General features: G+C 41.0%; 2 protein-coding genes across 11 annotated transcripts in view; both read right to left on the bottom strand.

Moving 5' to 3' along the window:
* Positions 1-776: 776 nt before the first annotated feature.
* Positions 777-4167, bottom strand: TMEM52 (transmembrane protein 52). Its single transcript, XM_062614611.1, has 3 exons — positions 3648-4167; positions 2121-2290; positions 777-1435 (listed from the first exon to the last, which is right to left on the bottom strand). The coding sequence occupies exons 1-3, from the start codon at positions 3677-3679 to the stop codon at positions 1074-1076; spliced, it is 564 nt and encodes a 187-aa protein (XP_062470595.1). The 5' UTR covers positions 3680-4167; the 3' UTR covers positions 777-1073.
* A 2216-nt stretch (positions 4168-6383) lies between these two features.
* The window catches only part of CFAP74 (cilia and flagella associated protein 74), a 51994-nt gene continuing 36280 nt past the window's right edge, over positions 6384-22097 (bottom strand). For 6 of the 10 annotated variants that reach the window (XM_062614594.1, XM_062614592.1, XM_062614596.1 and 3 more), the window contains 16 exons: positions 20163-20250; positions 19379-19552; positions 18154-18287; positions 17228-17504; positions 16641-16748; positions 15797-15951; positions 14458-14592; positions 13965-14074; positions 13528-13583; positions 12939-13058; positions 12520-12672; positions 11474-11603; positions 10787-10941; positions 9581-9719; positions 8692-8819; positions 7574-8212 (listed from right to left, as the gene is read on the bottom strand). In XM_062614594.1, coding sequence (XP_062470578.1) covers positions 7940-8212; positions 8692-8819; positions 9581-9719; positions 10787-10941; positions 11474-11603; positions 12520-12672; positions 12939-13058; positions 13528-13583; positions 13965-14074; positions 14458-14592; positions 15797-15951; positions 16641-16748; positions 17228-17504; positions 18154-18287; positions 19379-19552; positions 20163-20250 — 2335 coding nt within the window. In that variant the 3' untranslated portion in view covers positions 7574-7939. Of the gene's footprint in view, positions 6923-7573; positions 8213-8691; positions 8820-9580; positions 9720-10786; positions 10942-11473; positions 11604-12519; positions 12673-12938; positions 13059-13527; positions 13584-13964; positions 14075-14457; positions 14593-15796; positions 15952-16640; positions 16749-17227; positions 17505-18153; positions 18288-19378; positions 19553-20162; positions 20251-22097 lie in introns of those variants that run through there. The other 4 variants (XM_062614595.1, XR_009964045.1, XM_062614598.1 and 1 more) reach the window with 4 other exon arrangements.

The raw sequence follows: 22097 nt of genomic DNA, 5'->3' as shown, positions 1-22097 counted from the left end.
TCACTGTAATCAACTCTAAGTTCCCAGTTTTAACATGATGCATAGCAGTTATCCTTGCTAGCAGTACTTCACAAAGAATCATCTCTAAAGAGTAATTTCTTTGGACTATTGCCCAGACTGTATGACGGTATTTTGTAGTTATAACTTACACTAGAGGGCACAGCTGTCAGGAATCTTTGATTTCTTCTTTTCTGTACTGACTGTGACCCTGACACCTGAGAAGATAATAAGGTATAAAGTCATCTTTGAAATATTTGAAACACATTAGTAATGCTTAACCACGTGTGAAATTGTCTCTTTGAGACTAATTTGTACTTTAACTGGCAAAACTAAGTAGGAAAAGGGTCCAGCCCACAAGCCAGCTGGCCTTGAAAATGCAAGTTTAAAGATTTAAAAAAACCTCAAAAACAATCCCTTTGGGTTTCATGACTGACAAAGAAAGTATCTTTTCTCATCTGCCTCATTCCTTGTGTCTAGCTGTGAAACATAGCACAATACATTTCCCTCCACAGGCTTTCCTGTCCTTGTTTGTCCGGCAGTTTAAGGAGCATGGGCCATTATGCAGCAATTTGCACTCCAGTCATTTTCTGGGCAGTTAATGTTCTCAAAATAAGAGAAACTACAGAGGCTATTCAGTGTGACTTGCTAGGGTTCCCCTTTCCACTCCAGTCTGGGAAGCTTCTGTTCTGGAACAACAACTTGCTGTTTGTACTGTTCTGACTCTTCGTGTGTGTTCCCGAGATGGCAAAATTCCCCTGCCTTTTTTTATTGCCATATGCTGGACACAAAGAATATTTTTATTATTTTTATCAGAATGTGAACAAGCAATTCATGTCCCACTTTTACAGGCATTTTTAAACTGCTGCCCTTTTACTCTGTCCCACTTCTATAGGCATTTTTAAACTGCTGCCCTTTTACTTCATTTCATATCCTTGAAGAAGCTTTACCAGGAGATAAAAGCAGTCACAGAAAACATTTCTTCTATCTGACAGATCATTACAAGGGCATGAAAGGAAACATCTTTCCATCATAACCTACTTGGAAAAACAAACTCTTCATGTCTTCTTTAACTTTTACTCTCCTTTCCTTCCTTTACTCCCCATCTGAAACGAGTCACAGAGCTGCAGCTGTTCTTGCGTTGCATCTTCTGAATTTCCTGAATTTGCCTGTGTTGCTGGATATCTGTTGCTTGTATCAGGTGAATACTGGATGGGATTCATCTCACCAGATGTCACCTGTCCAGGGATGTCATTGCATTTCTGGCTTATCTGTGGTACTTCAATGCGTTGTTTACCCATTAGGACAGCTTCATCGTAAGAAGGTGGCAACTCCATTGCATAGAGACTGTAAGCTGGAAGGGACACAGTGTTCTTATCCATATCCACAAATACCGAAGGAATAGGGGCACTTAAAGGGTACTGCCATGAGCTGTATGCTGTGAAAAAGGGAATGAAAAAAAACAAACATTAAACACCTTCATGGAACACTGATATATAAAGGGCTAATCCTGCTTTTCTCCAAGAAATTATGGATTCATTTTTGTGGTGTCATGCACTATATACTACAAGTTATCAGTATAGAAAATTACCTATGATGGACTTGTACATTCTCCAAAAGAAAGCAGTCAGAATTAAAAATATCCCTGCATATCAACATCCAGTAATGACTGTGAAATACTCAATACAGTACATGTATGTTGTAACAGAGGGTTCATACATGAACAACTGTGAACAACTCACATTGTATGTTGTAACAGAGGGTTCATACATGAACAACTGTGAACAACTCACATTAGATAACTGTGGCTGGAATAGTTAGAAACAGAGAGGGGCAGAAAAGTTAAAAAAAATGAGGGAATGGCAATAAGAACAGATGTGGGAGACAGGAAGTAAGTGGGTAACTCAACACAGACAAGTTAAATTCTGCTTGTCTGCACCCACTTACTGTGGTGCCCTCATGACCCCCCTTTATCTCTCTTGCCCACCCTTTGGGGCTGAAAGTTGTTTGGGAAGTACATCAGAAAGTCCCCCTTATCCCAAGGACTGGACACAGAATTCCAGGCATATGTTCAATAGCAAAGCACTGCTGAATCCCAGCAGATACTTCCAGTACATACTTACAGGTCACTGTGCTATGGGCAGTGCTGTCACTGTCAATAGCAATAACTGTTAAATCATAAGGGTGCCTAGAGAAGGTTTCCACTGGAAGCCTCTTCTTTCGGCAGCAGAATTTGATGCAGCTCGCTGTAATCCCACAGAGCAGAAGCAGGAACAGAGGCAGCAAGATTAACCTTAGAGAAGGAGGGAGAACACCAAAACTTCATTGCTTATATTTTACTTCTTCCAGAACTGAATACAAAAGGCCAAACCTCCTAGGTTTAGTTCTGAATGGGTTCTGGATCCTGAATTGGGAAGTTGGATCAGAAACACTTAATCACAAGTTGAAGTACTGCTGCGGCCAACAGTACAATCCCTTCTGGCTCACAGATGCAGTAATGTTAATTATCTTAGGTTGTATTTTCAACTTGTATGTGAGAATGGCTCCGCTTTCAACTCTAAGAATGGTATGTACTTGGAGGGAAATGCCAGTACAAGCTTTTACAAGTCTAGGATCTGTATTAATAATTGAGCACAGAAATTAAATTTTGCATTATGTCTTGAAAACACAATCTTCTCTCTACCTATTGTTTAACAAAATTTAACACTTTGTAATGCACGCAGGTCAAGGTGCTGATGTTTCAGGTTCTCAATTGAAACTCAACCTTCCCACTCCTCAATTTCTCAAATGAATCCACTCTCTCATGAGCCAGGTGAGCAGCGAGATGTGTCATGAGAAGGCGAGGTAATAAGAACTGGTTCACAGTGCTGTAAAGAAGCAAGCCCAAGGACAAAGTTGAAATGGCTTGACAAGAATTACTGTGTGGCAGACCATGTGTCCTGGGTTCAGCTGTAACAGTTATTTTCTCCTTAGTAGTTGGCGCAGTGCTGTGTTTTCAACTTAAGTGTGAGTTACTGTCTGAGTTTAAACCATGACACCATGTTCCTGAATTCCTTGTTAAGAGTTATATTCCACCCTAAATATGTGTAGAAATGGCCTTGGTAGCATTCTGTTCTTTTTTTCCAAAGCAAAGGTAGTACTTACACGTAAGAAACGTTAACACACTGGCAGAATGCAAACTATAAGAACAACGTTACAGTTTTTTGCTAGCTAGAATGCCTGTCTTAGGCAGGAGATGAATCACTTGTGCCAAAAGTTTACCCATTTAAAGGTTTGTAAGGGCTGGAGTTCACAACCAGTGAACAACCTCTTGTCCCGTGAGAGGGAGATAGCCATGGAAAGCGCACGAGGCTACAGTGCTGAGTGCTCTGCAGAGCTCTCTGGTTCAACAGGACAAATAGGCCTGGCAGTGAAGCAGTACCCAGAAAGGGCAGATGACATCTCCTTGGATGAATGCCGCGCCTGCCTGACACCTTATCTCCCTTGTGGGCTCATCTGCAATACACTCCACTGGCAGCTTTCACAACACTGAGGAGAAGCCCTTTCCTCCTTCCTGCCCAAGAGCAGAGCATTTCCATTGCCTTACTGCAATTACATTTCATCAGAACTTTCAAATTATTCAGGGTTCATAAGACTAACAGTAAACTTACCAGATGTACCACAGACTGGTCCAGTTAGACATGTTCTGAGGGCATCTGTGAAGGAAGACAGATGATTCACTGATTTAAATATCTACAAACAGCAAATTTATAACAGGGAATAAATTTCACATGATTTCTGAGGTGAAAAAAAGGAAAGGAATCAGCAAGAGCATGGGACAAAACCTTTTAGATTTCCTCTCAGAGGACTGTTCTTCATAGTTGTAAAACTACTCCAGCTGAGGACATGCAAATAATCCCATTGTAAAGGTTGGCTTCTGAGTTGATAAATGTTTTTACAAAGTGGTACTTTGCTGTTGCTTAGGAGAGAGAACTACAAATGCTGGCGTCTCCAAAACCAAATTCAAGTTATTTAAAGTTCACTGAGACAATGTACCTAATGCCATAGGCCAGCCTGAAAATGCCAGCCTAAGACAACTGCCTGCTCCCCACAGTTACTTTCAAATTACTTTTTCATAGCTCAAATACAGCCAGAAATGTGGGGATCAGATCTACTTACGGTACAAGAAAAGGAGATCAGCTTCTATGCCATTTCAGAAGTGTGGCTGCCCCAACAGTAGCACAGGTCTCTGCCTTCCTGGATTGAATGCTACAGGTTTCAGGCAATTGAATCCCTTGGCACAGAAGAGATCTGCACAAGAGGATCTGCCCAAGAAGATCTGCAGATTTGATTTTCGGCAGATGACACCTCGACGTCATATTAAAAGAGAGGATCGTTCACCTTAGGTACAGAGCAAGGGCAGCCAAGCCAGATTTGTAAACTGTTGACAATCTTAGAGAAAAAGCGGCAGTGAGGGACAGCCGTCAGTCAGCTCTAATCTGGCACTCCAACGCGAAGGGGACAGTTTGGTGACGTGACAGACATTAGAAAACATTACTCACCGACCAGAGCTGTCGCAGCCACTCTCAGGACAGAGCAATGCCTGGCAAATGGAAAACCCAACCAGGGGAGCAGGCGGCCGGACGAAAAGAACCTCGTTCACGGGTCGCGAACTCCGCAGCAGCCGGTTCAGCGGGGCCGCGCGGCAGGCGGAGCTTCCTCAGGGACAAGCGGAGCGTCCCGGGGAGCCGCGGCTGGGGCCGCCCCCGGGGTCGGGTGGACAAACAGCCCCCCATAACCCTCACCCAGTGCCGGGAGGGGCTGCCTGGGCCCTGCCCTCGGCTTGGGGCGGCTGCAGGACCTCCCCGGCACCGGCGCGCGGCCGGCCCTTTCCAGGGTCCGGCGCTGACCCGTCCGCCCCAGCGGGCGGCGGGGAGCAGGGAGGCGAGGCGGGACAGAGCCCCCGGATTCTTCCGTCTGAGCCCCGCAGCTGGCTGCTCCCCAGGAGACGTTCACTATTCTTGTCCGCAAGGCTCTAAAGCGGTGTTTCAGGCAGGGCTCGTTGGTGGCATGCGGCACAGTGACTACAGTGTGTTCCTCGAAGACTGCTCAGGGTCATGGGACAGTTGGTCACTTAGGAAAAACTGCATTCGTAAGTGTGAAGCAATCTCTAAAGACCCTGGATAAGCAGAACATGCATTAATAAGAAGTATATGACACTAGGATGTATTCTCTCACTTCCTTTGGTTTAGAAATGAACTAGTTAAGGGATTTTAAGAATTATAAAGACCATACACAGATGTGAATTTGTTTTCTTATTGCACTAGAACTGCATCAGAGCCAAGTAGTATATACTGGCATTTAGATCCAAAGCTGAAAGTGCAGGAATTTTTGTCCAGTGGCCCAAGAGTGAAGACAGTTGCAAAGTTCAGCGTGAAATCATAATATTCAGAATAATTCCTGAATTCTCAGTGGACTGACAGAGCAAGTTCACATTGTGAAGATTCTAAAGAGGCTCAGCACTAATTTAAAATGTAGCAAAAGTAACTATGTTAATCTACATGAAGTTAGTGCCCTTCCTCGCTTTCTGAAAACTTCCCTACTGCTCTGTAACTGCCAGCTGTGCAGCACTATTTGGAACAGTTCTGTGTTGTGTGCATTTGATTTCCCTTCCAGGGTGCAAGGACTCTGAGAGAATCAGCACATAAACCTCATTATGTGCCCGATCGACTGTGCCAGAAGGAACACCCTCTGCTGCTCGTGAGGGCAGTGCTGTCCCTGGCTGGCACTGCCACCCACTCCCAGTCCTGCTGCCTCCTGTGGTGATGGTCACTGCTTCAGCATCTGCAGATCTTCAGACTGAAGAGTTAAATAACCTCACAGCCACTTGATCCATTATTAAATGAGAACAGATCAGAATGGAGCCAAAAAGGCTCAGGGGAGAGCTTGTAACTGTCTTTCAATACCTAAAGGGGCTGGTACCCAGGGCCAAGCAGCAATATGCCTTTGAGTGGCATTGAGGGAATTTTGCCACAGGCTTACTGTGATTCAAGAAAGAGTGATATAAGGTTTAAAAGATAATCTGTGTTTCTAGGTGTCTGCTGATGTCCTGGTCCCTTCATTCCCCACAGGACTGTGCCTCTAGTTTTCACTTCTCTGAACTGGCTGCTGCTTCCTGACAGAAGCTACACCTGCAGGACAGTCCAGCTTCCCCACTAACAGGCAGAGAGATCCGCTCTTAGTCAGAATTCAGAGGAAATCAAATGTAGAAATAGGAAATTCCTGGAGAGTCATGACCTAGCATCTAACTATGCCCAGCAATTCAGCAAACAGCACAGTCACTGCTTCCTGACCATGTGTTATCAGGAAGATTTTCCAGTGTATTGTAAAAATGACTGGCTAAACAATGCAGAGGAGACGTGAGGCTTTATTCTGGTCTTAAAAAGGAAAAATCAAGGATTTTCCAAATCCATTAAAATGCATCTGAAATTGGGGAAAGATACATCATTTGAAACTCATGCATGTAGATGTAAAAGAGGTATTGCTCCTGAGGAAATGCTCACCTTCAGCAGACCCTGTCTGCAGCCTCTGCTTGGGGCCCTCATTAATTCTTTCTTCTACAACCAGATTATTGCCACTGAGTCAGCTTGAAAACAAAACTAGTGGAAGCAGAGTTTAAGTAGAAGTTTAAGAAGAAATGTCACCTTCCTTCCCACCTCTCTGCTCCCCTTACATTTGCAACAGTCTCAAAATCTTCCCATGTACCAACTGAGATCCACTGATTTCCCAGTAATATAGGCCTCTGTCTTCCTTTTCACTTGGCTTGGTTCCCTCACTTGGTGGGAGCACACGCAGACACAATTTTTGTCATGAAGAGGATTTGGTAAGATTCTTTAATGTCACCTTTTAAGGCCAGGAAGGCTGTCACAAGTGGAGGGTCATCATCCTAAAAAAAAAAAAAAAATCCATCCATAAAACCAAGGCTTTTTTTTTTGTTTTTTGTTTTTTTTTTATAGGACAGATTAGTTATCACAGTCTAAACCATGTATTTTGCATCTCAGTGGTAAGGTGCAACAGTTACAGATACATATTACCCCTCATCCCACCCTGTTGGCTCTTTCATATCCCCACATAATGCCCATAGTGCAGCAAGTAAAGTGGCAATGACCAAGCATTTCATCTCCAGAGTGCTGCAGATAGCACCACCACATTATAACCATGGCAGCTGGGCACAGCAGCAACAGAGTATGCTGCACTGAGGGCTGGGAAAGAAATGGGTCCTGTTAAACCTGAGTTAGTGTTAAATCTTGTGTAACAGCCAGTGGTTACCAAGAGGCACAATGTCAACCTCATACATCCTGCCAGGAATTTTACATCGCTCTTTCTGCACATGATAGCAGCAATCTTTTAATTTTGGAACAAGCTACTCATTTAGCCCTCCCACACAGCTCACAACAACAGCCAGGGAAGTAAATTCTCTCAGTCTCCAGGAATGCCCAAGCAGATGAATCAGGAGGAACAAACACAGCCCCGCAAAGACGTTTGGGTCTCACACCCAGACTCTGCAGCACAAAAGGGCAAAAGCAGCCAGAGAAACGGAGTTCATAAAGCAATTCATGAAGTGGAAAATAAAAAAGCCCCACTGACTTCTAGGAACACAACCAGCAAAAGGCAGCCCACAGCCAAAGAAACATGAACATTGTGGCACAATGATCCATGTAAGCTTAGTTCTGTGTCAGCAGGTTTTCTTGCACAGATCACGTCAGTGTGATCAGAGCTGTGTCTGAGTTATCATCATCAGCATTTTGGCACTATATAAGGCAGAATAACTTCACACAGGTCACTAAGTTGTGTAAGGTGCAAGTGACTAATGCTCATCTTTTCACCACACCATCAAATGCAATGGGGAGGTTTCAAACCTCCAAATCAAACATGTTGCTCCCACTTTTATTCTCCTGTGTTTCTACCAGCCTATGCTCCCTTTGGTAACTACATGTGTCAAAACAGCCTGTACCTCTGACGGCCTCAAGATCACCTTTTGTGTTTCTCGTACAACTCGGTTAAAACAGCCGTCACATGCCGCACACCAAGTGTAACTTACGCAGAAGTCAGCAGGTGGCACCCAAGAAACACGGATGCGTTTGACTTGACCCCACTCGACAGTTCCTTGCGTAGGTTCAACAGCGAATCCCTTCTGCTGGAGGAGCGGCAGGTCATGGAAGGAGAACTCTGTGTGCTGCGGTAGACAGGACACACACAGGACCCATTGCAGCCGGCACCAGGACTGCTCATTAAAGAAAACGTTGCCCAGATGCTGCTGCTTGCCATACTATTACCACCTTTGAAACCCCAAGTACCTGTCTTGTTCACATTTCAAGCTGTCACAAAATACTACACTAAAAACACACGGTTGGACCTGTAATCCACCTCTGTGCTCAAACTTATATATTCAGAATTAGGAGAGCAAACTGCTAAATTTTGTTGCTGACTTAATACGACACTGCTAATCCCTCATACTAGCCCCTGAAAAATTATCTTTCCTTTTCAAACACTGATGCTTTTATAATGTACAGTTTATCAGAAACCCTGAAAGCTGTACTTTTTAATTTACAGATATTTTGACAGAAAGGACCAACAGCTATCTGTACTCTGTTGGTACTCCTTACAGCACCTGACATAAAACAGCACTTTTAATTAATTTTTAATTTTCTTCACCTTCTTGAACGCAAACCGAGCTGTCTGAATGGCTCCAATCCTCAGCTCTGTCACTGCTGGTGCTGGAGAACTCTCTCCATCCATGTACTCCAGAGCAAGGAGAATGGACTTCACTGGTTCTTGCAGCTCTAAACATAGTCAATTCAAGTAAACTTGGATACAGTCACAACTGGGCAAGTATCAATTTGGAACAGCTATAGGTTGCACCAGGATGGTTCGCAATGAAGTGATGTGGTAAATTCATGAGTTGGTGTAGATAGGGAGATCCTTCTTACAGACTTGGTAAAGAATTATGCACAAAAATGTTTTGCATAATTTGCAGTTGCAAATTTATCAAGTTTCCTGCTCATTTTCTAGCCCCATAGCACATATGCTGTGTGTATGATATTCCTACTTGTATATTGTTTATGCTTGGATTTATTCATAGCTCAGGAACTAGGATTTGCTTATGCACTGTCTCTAAACACAGATCCTGTCCAGAGAAAATAAGGAAGGATAAATTCAACCTCCCGAAAGTATGCCTGTTTTGGATGTTCCCTATACAATTGGGAAAGTCCAGGATATGTTATAATGTATGAAATTATTATCTAAACATTTAATACAAGTCAGAAGTGCAGAAAGCAAATGCACCTTAATACTTCATAGTAGTACTATTAAATTATAAAAATCTTTTGCAAGGTAACTTGCAAAGATAGAAGATGGTTATTAAGAGACAACTGCATTAAAATGAAGAGAAAATCTTTCCTTAAATGCAAGTTTCCTGCTATCCCATAATGCTTATTTGTTCTGATTCTGCAAAACTTATCTTTAATTTACTATTTCTGAAAGGATGAGGATCATGCCCATGTCTTGTCACTACCTGTTTTGTAATGAAGCAGTATGATGTTACCTTCTTTTGGCGCTCCCTGTGATGACAGGGGTGGTGCTACAGCCAGGGATTCAATGGGCACATCCAGTGGAACGCCCCCTTCCACAAACACTGGATGATCTCTGGCTGCACCCTTTAGGTGGATCACACGGGCTATTTCCTGTGCAGGACAAGAATGTGTCAAACGCAGCTTTCAGTGTAAAGTACCTACATAGCAGGAAAACTGACACAACAGCAACAGTTGCATTGAAATTATTACATCACCTGACTACACAGATGCCAAGGGGCCCAGTTCTCTACTGCAACAACCCCCAATCTCCTCCATGCCTTGTCCACTCCTGTTTTAAACAGCCCCTCATTCCTGGGAAGCAACCTCAGGGGGGCACTGGACAAGCTGTTTATACTAAAGCCACTAAAAGAGGCAAAGCTTATCTGCTGCCAAACTTTGCTAGAGTTTGTAAACTAGGACCAGTCTCCATTCATCTTCATCTTATTCTGATTTGCATTCTTAACTTCAATTCCAAAGATCATCTGGAGATACCAACCTTGTAAGGGGAGAAACAGAACTTACTTGCTTGGAGACAGTTTGTGCTCTATGTCTGCAGTGCCTGCCAATGGTCCTTAGCTGGCACTCTTTATTAACTTTTGCTCAATCTCTTTGGATGTGGAGTAAAGCCCCTTGCTGTGTTGCCAGCCTGTATATCCTGACTTGGGCTCCATCTAAGCTCAGTGACTGCTCTACAGATGGAAACCTCCTTCCTCACGCTGTGTGACTGCAGAAGCAGCTCCCTGGTGCTTGGTGCACCTGCCAGTGGCACCATGCATGTGGAGCTCTGCTCTCCACTGCCATTAAACACTACTTGCAGAGAACCCACTTGGAGCTGTGCTCAGTAGCATGGCAGCAGCCCACTTCCCATCACCTTACATTTACACCACGTGGACAGCTGGCAGAAAACAGGACTGAACCCCAGCTCACTGCTGCCATCAATTAATAACTGAATATTTACAACCTGAAAAGTCAGTGGGCCCCAAAGCCGCCATCTCACACCTACATCAGTCAATCTGATCAAGATATTTCTGCCTATGAATACTGTCTGCTAGATATAGTTGAATATTGTCCACCAGATATAACTATCTGAAACTTCTACTAAGACCCACACTGATGAAAATCACTGCACGTCATATTTAGACTTTGATTTCATAATCCAGGGATTTTGATTGTCTCACCTTGCCAAAGAGTACAACCTTGAGACAGTCAGAATAGTACAGACTTTCATGATCGGGACTGAAAGTAACAACAAAATTCTGACTCTTCCCAGCACCAATCTCTCCTTCTATTGGAAAGATGCTGAACACACTTAGGCCATTATAGTTCTGTGTTCCTAGTAAATAAAAACGAGGACAGAATAAGGAGGAGAGCAGGACAGCTTCATTTTACTTTTCCATATATTTTAAACCCATTTGATTTTTTGGAACAACAAACAAATAAGCTTGATGCATGGTTTTGCAGCAAAACAGCATGTTAGAAACACCCAGTAAAGCCATCTACAAGTCTAATGCATTCATCTCTAGAGGAACTGAAGCAGCGTCACCAAACCCTTCCTATATTCTAACATGTTTCTACAGAGATGGACACCCCTAAATATAACCTTTAACATGCAATTACTGTGTGTGTTTGTTTATATTCAATCACTAGTATCTCCTTACTTAGGGATATTTGCTCAGGCTGCATAAATTTACAGCCACACATACTGAAAAATCTAGTGCAGCTCCTATTGGGAAACAAAACTGTTTTCAATTTTGGGGATGTGATGCCCCTGATTTTGACAGTTGTGTAGATCCAACAGGATAAAGTATTGCTGCTTCGTACTTCAGAGCCTTTAACAAAGGTACAAGACTAAAATACAAGTTTACCAACAAGCTCTGTTCTTTGCAAAGAGGACGTAATAAAGGATGGAAGCCTCTGCCGATCTTTGTCCCTTGTTGGTGAAAGTGAATCGAGTTGGATGGAGTATCTCAGGGTCAGCATGGAAGTGTTCTGTATCTGACAACATTAAATTACACAGGACCAGTTTCATTAAGAAAAATCAATTCTCAAGCCCATAGGATCCACCGTTAGTGAACTGGCTGAATTTATTTCATTGTATTACTGCTTTACTGTGTGCTCAGGTGCCACTGAAAGCACATTTTATTGCTACCCATGATGTGTCATGTCAGCCCTGCACCCAACAACGGGGACCAGGCTCCTCTTAAGAGTCCTACATCAAATAATATATTTTGGTTATTGATGTACTGGGACAGAAACTGAGAGGAGAAGATCTTGGCTTGTTTCTGAGTCTGCGGAATTTGCAGTATATGAGTGAGTGAACTGGTTAAACATCCCCCAACTGCACCATGGCAGACCCTTGTGTGCTCTTTGTAGGACCAGTTTTGCATTTCACCCATGTACCCCTGCCACTGCTTTGCTTGGACTCAGTACAGCCTCATTTGGGACAGCAATAATGGGCAGAATAGAGAAAGAGGGCAAATATTTCTAACACTGGTAAAAGATGAGCCATTTCTGTTTTAATTCCTTTTGCATGCTGACTAGATCTATGGAGCTCCCACAGATCATTTCTTTTTATTTTATAGAAAATACGTTTTTATATACATATATAAAAATGAAAAACAAAATATATTTTTTAATATATATAGAATATATGTTTTTTATGGCTCTATTTCCGTGTAGAGGCTGCAGGCAGGACAGCAGCAGCTAAGAAGATCCTCCCTGCACAGCTTTGTAACCTTCACCCTGAAACTGTCTCAGCACCAGATCAGTCTGCCAGACGGCCTTTAAAGGTGTGTTCTTGTCTACAGTTTGACACTTGGCCTTGTGTTCTGCTGGACTAAAAACTACAGAACTCCTCTTCCTCCTTGCAAAACTTGCTGACATGCTTTTAGTTCAGCACAGAGGGATTTACCTTGAATGTGGAAGTCACCTTCTCTTTGGCTATGACACAGCCCATATCAAGTACTTCTTCCACAGAGCAAACAATTGATGGTGTCACCCCACGTCCAGTGACACTCAGGGTTAGGGTGGTCTCTGCTGCCCAGATTTCCAGCGTTTCAAAGGACTGCCAGAGGATGTGTGTGTTAGCCCAGGTGCTGAAAGGAAGACATCCCTCACCCTTCCAACTGCCCCCCTCCCACAAATGGTCCCTTACCCATGGATTTAGTGCATAGACAAAGATCTAAATGTTAGGAGTGGGTAGGCACAGGCAGCAAAGTTTTTCCTATTATACAGCCTCATCCCAGTCAGTAATATGTGTACATCACATAGCCAGTTACACCTCTTTGTCTTTCCTCTTTTCCCCCCATTACTGTTGTATCTCTTACTCACCCATTTATTCTTGTTGGGACAAAAAGAGATGATGAGGGGTTTATTTTCAGCTGGCTCAAGCATTCCAACTGCTCTGACCAACACGAAGGGACCACTAGGATTCAGAACTGAGAATCCTAACTGAAATTGTGCAGCTCAAGGAAAAGTTTATAAACAACGATTAGGGGAAAGGATACAAGAACAGATTTTAAGTATTGCTCAGACTGAAGATGTATGAAGTAACATCTATAAGCTTTTACAGAGAACAGTAACTCAGAGAAAAGAAGAACATAATACTACATCAAAAGCAGCTGAGTCATCAGTACCATACACTCTCTGGAAGGTGGTTAAGTGTTTCTCAGGTTTGCCTCTATCTATGCAGAATGACTTCCTGTTAAAAAGGGTAGAATTGAACTCACTTTCCAGTAGGTTCCCTTGGCTTGTCCAATATATTATTCATGTTACTTTCTGTCTCCCTGTGAAAGAATGCATTGAGTCTGAAATCTGCTACCTCCTACTGCTTTAGTGTCAAACAGTTCCTCCTCCAAATACAGTCGACTTAAACAGGAGCTGAATAGCAGGTTAACTCCTGTGTTCCAAACAAGGATACTTCCAGCTTCTTTGGGGAGATATTTTGTATTGTAAGTTGCTTCATCATTCTGTGGCCTGACAGGAATAAAAACATTTGAGAAAGTGATGCTGCTCACTCATGCACTACCATTCCTCTTTTAACTCATGCTTCTACCTGGCCCAAACATTTGTTCAATTTCTACGGCTAATCCACTCGTCAAAGCTCACCAAAACACTTCCAGATTTCGACAATCACTTACAGAGCTTCCAATTCCATGTTTTGGGATCGAGTCTGCTTTTTCACATGCCTCAGCTGGCCAGACAGGCTCCTAATTTTCCACCTTAGTACCTACTAGGGGGCTAATTTCTATCTTGACTTCTGAAAATCAACTGAACAATGTAAAAGGAAATGCAAAACCACACTCAGAAGAAAACATCAGACAGAGAAAACTCAAAAATTGAAATCAAATTTCATACCTACTGCAACATCACCAAAATCAACAGTATTCGTTCCATTATTTGAAGTGACCACAACAGATGGGGCTACAGCTGGACAGTGCAACTCCAAATACAAAGTGTTGTAGGGACTAGAGAAATAACAAAAGGTTACTTGCTTTTGGATGATAAAGAAACACATTGTCAGAAATCTGTTCTTATTCTGCTCATGTCACAGGATATCATTAAATTGGTATTACAGAACAATACATAATTTGGGATGGCTGGTTTTTGTCTTTCTAAGCAGAAAGATGAGCTACATCTGGCTTAAGTTTTCCACATGCTTAGTCTTTTAAGCTGCTTTAATTCCATGTGTTTGACTTTTACCCAACTACTGGGTTGTTAGCATGCGTTTCTACCACTGACTTACGAAGTAATTAAGATCAGAAAACTTATTTCCCCCCCAGATGAGTAAATTAACTTGCCCACCACTTCCCCTCAAATTTCTGAACTATCATGAAGTGCAAATATCTACCTGTAACTTAAGTTTTCAGAGCCTTTCTTTTCATCGATTTGTCCACTTGCAACAAAGCACGGTATGATGTATTTTTCAAACCTCCCACTGAAAGTCCTCCTCAGGAAAGCCTGGGCTGCCATATAGGCCTCAGAACTAGAATATCCAGAAATAAGAATTATCTCAGTGAGAGAGCAAGGAAAAAAAACCCAAATCAAATATATACTGAGCTATTTGTGTTTACCGTTTCTTAGCCATGCATTCACAATTGAAGGTAACTGAATCTCAGAGACTTTTTTGATGTGCAGTAATGGACCCAACCCTACAAAGTGGTTTGTTTTTCTTATAAAAAAAAATAAAAATTAAAACCCCATGTAAAACAGATGTTATACAAAACACTACAAATTCTCAGTATGATTCTTATGTTGAATACTTTAAGAATTCCAGTGGCTTCCACTACTTCTACATCACGTCAGTGGTATGTAAATACACATTATCACATCTCTCTAATTCAGTGTGCCAAGGAATGCTTCATAATGGGAGTTTTACAATATACATATTATTTTTATGACTTGTGCTGAAAGTATTTAAGAATTACAATGAATAGTTTGCAAGGAACATGGGATTTTAGACAAAAATGCCTAACATCAAGCACAGTCAAACACCTGGTGTTTAAGCATGTATTTCCTTCCAAACACTGCTAAATTCCTCAGATTAAACAGAAGTGTGGATCTGAAAAGGTGAATTATATGCTAAACAAGGACCTCAACTACCATTTTGCATCTAGGTACCCAAGTTTTAGATAGCCTCTGCTATCAATGCTAATCCTCACTGAGATACACATATTGTAAAATGACTATTTAAAATGCACATTTTACAGCATTCTGACATTTTCAGGACTACAGATAACCATGAATAATATGATGAACTAGGTAAGCCCTCCAAAAAGTAAAATTACCACATGGATGTAGGCCCTTGGATGGTTTCCATCTGGGATGAAGTTACGCAGCTCTCTTAGAGCTGTTTGTTAGTAATTTCATTTGGTAACTAAGTTCAGCTTTCTCAATGTCCTTTAAAACACCACCCTCATTGGTTCAACCAAATTCCTTCACTTCCCAATACATTCTTTGAAGTTTTCAGTCCCTCCAATGCAGAGAGGGATTCTGTGCTAACATGAGAGGGTACAGCTGTGTGGCTTAAAAGCAGTGCTAATTTTGGAAACAGCCTTTGCAACACAGCTAAAGCTATTTTTTCTCTCTACATTTTGCTTTCCTGTCTACCTATTGGCTTTAGTAGGTTTATTAAACTACTTATAAGGAGAATATTGTCTATGTAATACAAGATGCTGTTGCTGACTTACTCAGGCATTAACTCTTCAGGTTTTGGTTGCTCAGAACTGCATGGAGAACTCGGGTATTTGCTGCCTCCATCCCTTACCAGCTGTCTGGAAGACTGATGTCTGGTAATGAAAACGCTTGATTTCTTTCCCCCTCTCTTTTCATCTTTCTTCTTTTTCTGCAAATCCACACACAGAGACATTACACACTGAGGGTGATCACCAGTAATCCAGTTAAGACATCAGTTTACAAATACATGGCCCCTTGCCCAAGGATACAGAACCAGAGAGGTGATAAAGTGTATGAAGCATGCTAACAGCAGCAGGATCATGGGAAGAAGCCATAGACACAGTAGTTACATTTCTCATTAGATAAAATTAAATTGGTATAGAGATAATTTACCCCTTCTTAAAACAAAGAGTTCCTGTATTGAAGCAGAGGAGTAAGAGACTATGCCTCTCACGGGAATTTTCCCTATTTATCTCATAATTAAAGACAACCATAGGGGCTCACTTAAACTCAGTGACCCACAGCATTGCATATAAAGTCCGTGTATGCTGTCAATCTGCAAGAAGGGTAGAGACTTTTTGGGTTTTAAGAGCACTTGTACTAAGCGTTTGCAAGAAAATCCTCTAGGAATGCTTTTGGAACTGTTAATGTGAAATAAGATTATTGCTCAGCAAACAAAATACACATTAAGTGCAACAGTACAGTCCTACTTCTGTCCCTTATAAGCAAGTCCTAGATGGATCATGAGTTTGGGCTTCATTAATATGCAAATGATTTTATGATAAAAATACCATCCAGAGAAACAAATATCTGGAAGTAGCAGCCCAACAGCACATGCTGGCTCTTTGCATCCCTTACTTGTATTTCTGCCCCTGCTGCAGCTGCTCTGCACAGCCTCCGAACTGCCTCTTCTCTGATGAGCTGATCCGAAAGTGTTGGTCTGAAGGACACTTGAATCAAGCTTTTCTGGGAGTGAGAGAGCACACAAGAAGGTTGGCAAAATTCAGCCCTCAAAGTCCGTTTAACCTACAGAGCTCAACAGGAGCATGGACATCACAGCAAACAATTCACAAATACAGAAGTTTTTTTCCAGTGAATAAAATGATACTGAGGTTAAGGCTGCTTGCAGTTTTCTGGATGTCCCCTGTGTTACAGCAGGCTGGTTTTACATGGCCAATATTTTTGATCTCTCAGCATTCTTCAAATCAATCATAATGACAACATTGGGAAAAGAACATCCAGGGTGAAAACTCCCATAAGCATTAGCCAGATTCAATGGTCAACCCCTTGTGTCTGCTTGAAACCATTATTTCAAAGAACAGAAAATATGCTAGCTGTTCTAACAGTAATTTACATTTTGACCTCTGTTTAAAAGTGACAGCATTTGCACGGAGGTGGTTGATCAAAAGATCTGGCAGAACACCTCATGTTTAAAGTCAATTTACCTTCCCAGGCAACACAGTTCCAACAGAAGGTGTGATTGTCACTGGACAGTCTTCTGGCACACAGAATTCAAATGAAGTGGGTCCAACAGGGGCAACTTCCCCATTGCCAATCCTTGGGACAGTGTGAGTAAAGTGGCTGATGCTGACATGGGGATTCATCACATACAGTTTTGCTGTAGACGCACTATTTAAAGCTGTTGTAGCAAACTGAACCAAGGAATGAGACAATTCAAGAGGTGGGTGGACTCCAACAGCTTTGCATGACAGCTTGAATTGTCTAAAAATAAGCACATGATAAATTGTCTCAGCATAAAATAGTCTTTTAATCAGCCCAGAAAATAGGGAACTAATCCTGTAGTCCCTATTTAAGCAAAACTTCAAGCTTACAATGGGAATTTTGCCTAAAGATGAACAATAATACTATCTATTTTTAATGCACAATTGGCTAGAGTCCCTGTTCGAATTCTTCCTCTGTGTACTTTGGGAAATATATCCAGCCAAATCAAAGTTTATGCCATCATTATTTTGGTAGCACTAGTTTAGTATGAAGCATTTAAAATATTGATGATAATAATAATGATAACAATAATATAAACCTTCATCAATTCAGCTGAAAAACGCAAGCAGAACATTGCAGGTTAGGATGACCTGGGGCAAACTCGCAGCTTGGATATGTGACAAGGATAAACTTCAAATGGGAAAGGAAAAGTGACCTCACTAAAGTTAGATACTTAAATGAAGGATGAAGCTAACAGGCATTGAGCAGTTCTAGTGAACTAGAGAATCCCTACCTGCCCCACATACTCATCCTAGCCTTACCTCTGCAGAGTAAACAGGGATTTAATTTCTGAACTAGCTTAACTGTGGAAATCCAGTGTGATTTAGACTTCTACATAACCTACTACTCAATCAGTTTCTTAACATACCTATTAATCTCTGACTTGCAGGTTAGTTCAAAGCTGTAATCTTTTGCCTTGTTAGCTTTAAAGATTATGTCCAGTGTCAGGCTTTCAAGGGGAAGAAGAATTCCAAGTCCATCATTGGGCTGAATTTCAACAAACTTAAAAATGGCAGGATAAGAAATTATTGTTATTAAAATAATAAAAAGGTTAAATTATCAAATTCTTAATAAATTAAAATAAGCCATTACAGGCAAGATAAGAACATTTTGTTATTAAATGTACAAACATCAGGGAAACAGAAACCTTCTAGTGAGAAGCTTTCATCCGAGTCGGTGACTAGCGTCTGACTGATGTGCAGATTTCTCATCTCAAAGTAACTTGAAAGGCATTGAATCCATTAACACAGACTTCAGTGGAATCTCTTCCCCACTGTGGATCTACTATCCACAGTATTCACCCTTCTCTAATGATGTTTATTTAGTCTCTATAGACAACTGAATGAAATATGATAAAAATCTCAAGTTCCCCCACTATCTTTGAGGAGCTGATTCTCATGTGATGTGCAGATACCATAGTGACAAGAACCAGTTTAATATCTACAAACGGGCATTGGTTTGGTTTTGAGTTGATGATGATTCAAGAATGTCACATTTTAATCTAAAACTTAATCTTAAACTAATCAGGAAACACATGCTGTGAAGTAAAGCTTTAGGAAGCTGAAAATACCAGTTTCTTTTAGCCAACTCGACTTTAATACCTAAAACAGCAGAGAAAGAGAGAATGCCTAATTAAATGTCAGATTCCTCTAGCTCTGATTCCAATATGCCAAGCCATTTCACACTCTGATCATCATGCTATTATGAAGCTGGAACCGCTAACTTTTTGCAAAAAAAAAAAACAACCTAATTCAGCAGACATAGCCCCCACAAAACTAGCAGCTCCTGTGATTAATTCTGCTGCCACACCAATTTACAGTCAGTCAGAAATACCTAGGGATTATCAGGGATGATTCCCAATAAGCAGTTTAGGAATGGCTATTCTGCTTGAAAGTGTTTAGGCCTTGGGATGCAAACTGAGTGATATTGCTCACTACCCTAACCCGTGTGTTTCCACAGTGCTGCAGCCAGAAGCATTTCCATTGGTTTGCAAGAACTAGTTATGATTTATTTACACTGACACTGAAACATGTTTTCATAATAATTAAATCTATTTTTATTCTAAAAGAGGTGTGTGTGGGAAAGCTACATACCTCTGGAAGCCCTACAAATCCAAACTCTTGTGGCAAGATGGATTTGTTTGTTAGCACAACGTTTGCCTGCACAGCTTCATAGATTGTGCAGTATCCAAAATTGATTTGTGCTGGACTGATTTCCAAATCAGAAGTAGTAACTATTGCATGGACAGTAATGTTAACTTTTTTAGCCTGAAACAAATGCAACAAAGAGCACAGGATAAATCCCTCCATCTGTAGCATTGTAAGAGCAGGATTTAAGTGAAATATCATCCAAAAAGATAACTGCAAAAAAGTTACTCTATTCCTTGAAAGTAACATATATAAATGTAACATACCTATCTTGTGAACTTCAGCCTCACTTTTCTCCAAAAATAAGCAATAGAAAATGTTTCTTTGATAAGCAAAATTAAAACAATAATACCTGTATCTCAAATTCCCTATGCTAGGATGGAATCATACCTGCATCTCCAAGGAACGTCAACTCTAAGAAGATGCTACATCCGCAGTACAGATCAGAATAGTAAGATTGTGCTACAGTACCTGATGACTCTCTGGTACAAAACAAACCACCAGCGAATGGATGAGCTCTGACTAGGAAGGATTTAACTTTCCATCTGGTAAACATGCTGGCAAGAAGACACTCTCAAATCTGTATTACCACTTAAGCTGTTACCATTTTTACTATTATTGTAGGACCTACAAGGAACTCATCTAAAATTAGGCATCATTAAGTGAGCATTCTCTAAAATAATTTACATCTATTATCAGCCCAATAACCAGTGTAAGAAAAATCCCCAACCTTATCCACAATGAGTATTGTCACTGGAACCTCCAGAATTCTTGTCTCTTCATTAAAATAGCTCCTTGCATCTTGAGGAAGAGAGTGCCTAAAGATCAAAAACTACATTCAGTTGCATAAAAATACTTTGATTATTTTCTAGCTAAGGGGAATAATGAAATGAACCTGGAACAATTGACCTTGTTTGTTCATGTTGGCCTTTTTATTTTTAAAAATAGGATTTTTGACACGCAGGAGCAGAAGGGAGTTAATTCAGAGAGGTCTGCATCCATTTATGCTTTTTTAAAATGTCACCCACTCATTTTAAATTCTGAAAAACGTAAAGCTTACTTTATAATCAGAATATAAACCTCCTGCAACCACAGCACATACCCAACCCTTTGACACTGGTGTCACTTAATTATCAGCCACTTTGAGACAGAACCAATTGCACCACAAAGCACAGAGTCATAAAGTGAAACAAACTTGGAAAGCAACAGTGTCTGATTACCTACCAGAGCAATGATTTATAAGAAACACAGGTTCTCTGTAGCTGCAGCATCTTGCTATCATTAGCTCTATTTTAGATCTTCAAGCCAAGACAACACAAAAGCTGCAGAATTTTTAGCTCTGCTGATCTATTTATAGTGTCTTACAGCATCAGGGTAAATTGCTTCCTGTTCTTAGGTCCCCACAGTGATAATGTTCCTACTACTACTGCTGGAATTACATGCAATTTTTTTAATGTATTGTTAAAGAACAGTTAATGAATAATAAATGCCACCCACTCAGTCACCATGGTGATCTGAAATCTTGCTGGAGGTTATTCTGCAAGTCTGGACTATGACTCTAGGTGATCTTCAAAGGAATTGCTAACTTGTTTAAAGATGGGAAGCGTTAAATATAGGGTAGGAATAAAGAATCAGTTTTCACTTTGTCACAGGACATCAGAATAGCAGAAGAAATTAATCTACTACAAAATAATCCTGAGGGAAAGAAAATAATTATAACTGTACATACACAATGATGGACTCTAAATTAGCTATTATGCCTTGTGGGAAAGATACTGAAATCCTTCAGACAGTTCTCTGAAAATAGCCTTTTCATGCTTTAAAGAAATTAAAAAGAAGCATACAAGACAAATCAGATTTAGATTGCCAGCATCTGCAGGACTAGTTCCAAATGTAGAAAAACTAAAACACGTGGTATCTGGGAATTCTGAAAGTCAGCACATTAGAGAATTTGCCTTCAAATAAACAGAAAAAGTCTGGTTCTGACACCCAGAAAGATGTGAGTATGGTCACATCTGAGTGAGCATTTCAGTGCCCAGAGTCCTTGGGAGAACTTCCTAAGCCTTCAGCCATCTAACTACTCACTAAGGATTGCTGAGTGAGGGTTTCTTTTTACTTTCATGTTACTTCTAATACAGCTGTTTCATTAATAGAGCCTATAATACCATGTCAATGAGGAGGCATTTTCAGAAATGTGTCACTAGCTCAGTGCTTCACATCAGCTTGTAGTGAGCTCATCCTCTGTCATACACATCCTTCCCCCGTGTGTTAGAGCTTTTAAAACTGATTTGTATGCCAAAACAGCCAGATACTTTTTTTTTGTATGCCAGAAATGCCATAATCTCATCGAATTTCCTTTCTGAAGCTTCCCCCTTTTTCTGAGGAAGATTAATATTCTAAATCCAGGCTATGCCTCTATCAACTCAGTAAGTGTAACATGCTTTGCAGCATCTGAAGTTCAAGAACAGAAAAATGCCATCATAATGGTCACTGATAGGATTTGAGATGTTGGAAGGACTGTAAATACTTAGTTCTTTGAATACTAACTTAGTGACAATTTCAATATCAATTTAGCATCCAGAGATGCTGAGTGCATCAAGGAAAATCCAAATATACTTACATAGATAGGACTCGATAACCTACACGACAGAAGCAGCAGGTCTGC

The sequence above is a fragment of the Pezoporus occidentalis genome, unplaced genomic scaffold (genome assembly GCF_034315485.1).
Source record: "Pezoporus occidentalis ecotype Australia unplaced genomic scaffold, CSIRO_AGI_Poc_V1 ctg176, whole genome shotgun sequence".
NCBI lineage: Eukaryota > Metazoa > Chordata > Aves > Psittaciformes > Psittacidae > Pezoporus > Pezoporus occidentalis.
This window is presented reverse-complemented; position numbering and strand designations above follow the sequence as displayed.

Coding starts and splice junctions, on each gene's coding strand:
- TMEM52 (XM_062614611.1), bottom strand. CDS start 3,679: ATGTCTAACTGGACCAGTCTGTGGTACATCTG. Junction 2,291..3,647: donor ACCAGTCTGTGGTACATCTG/GTAAGTTTACTG, acceptor TCCTTCTCTAAG/GTTAATCTTGCTGCCTCTGT. Junction 1,436..2,120: donor TGCCCATAGCACAGTGACCT/GTAAGTATGTAC, acceptor CCTTTTTCACAG/CATACAGCTCATGGCAGTAC.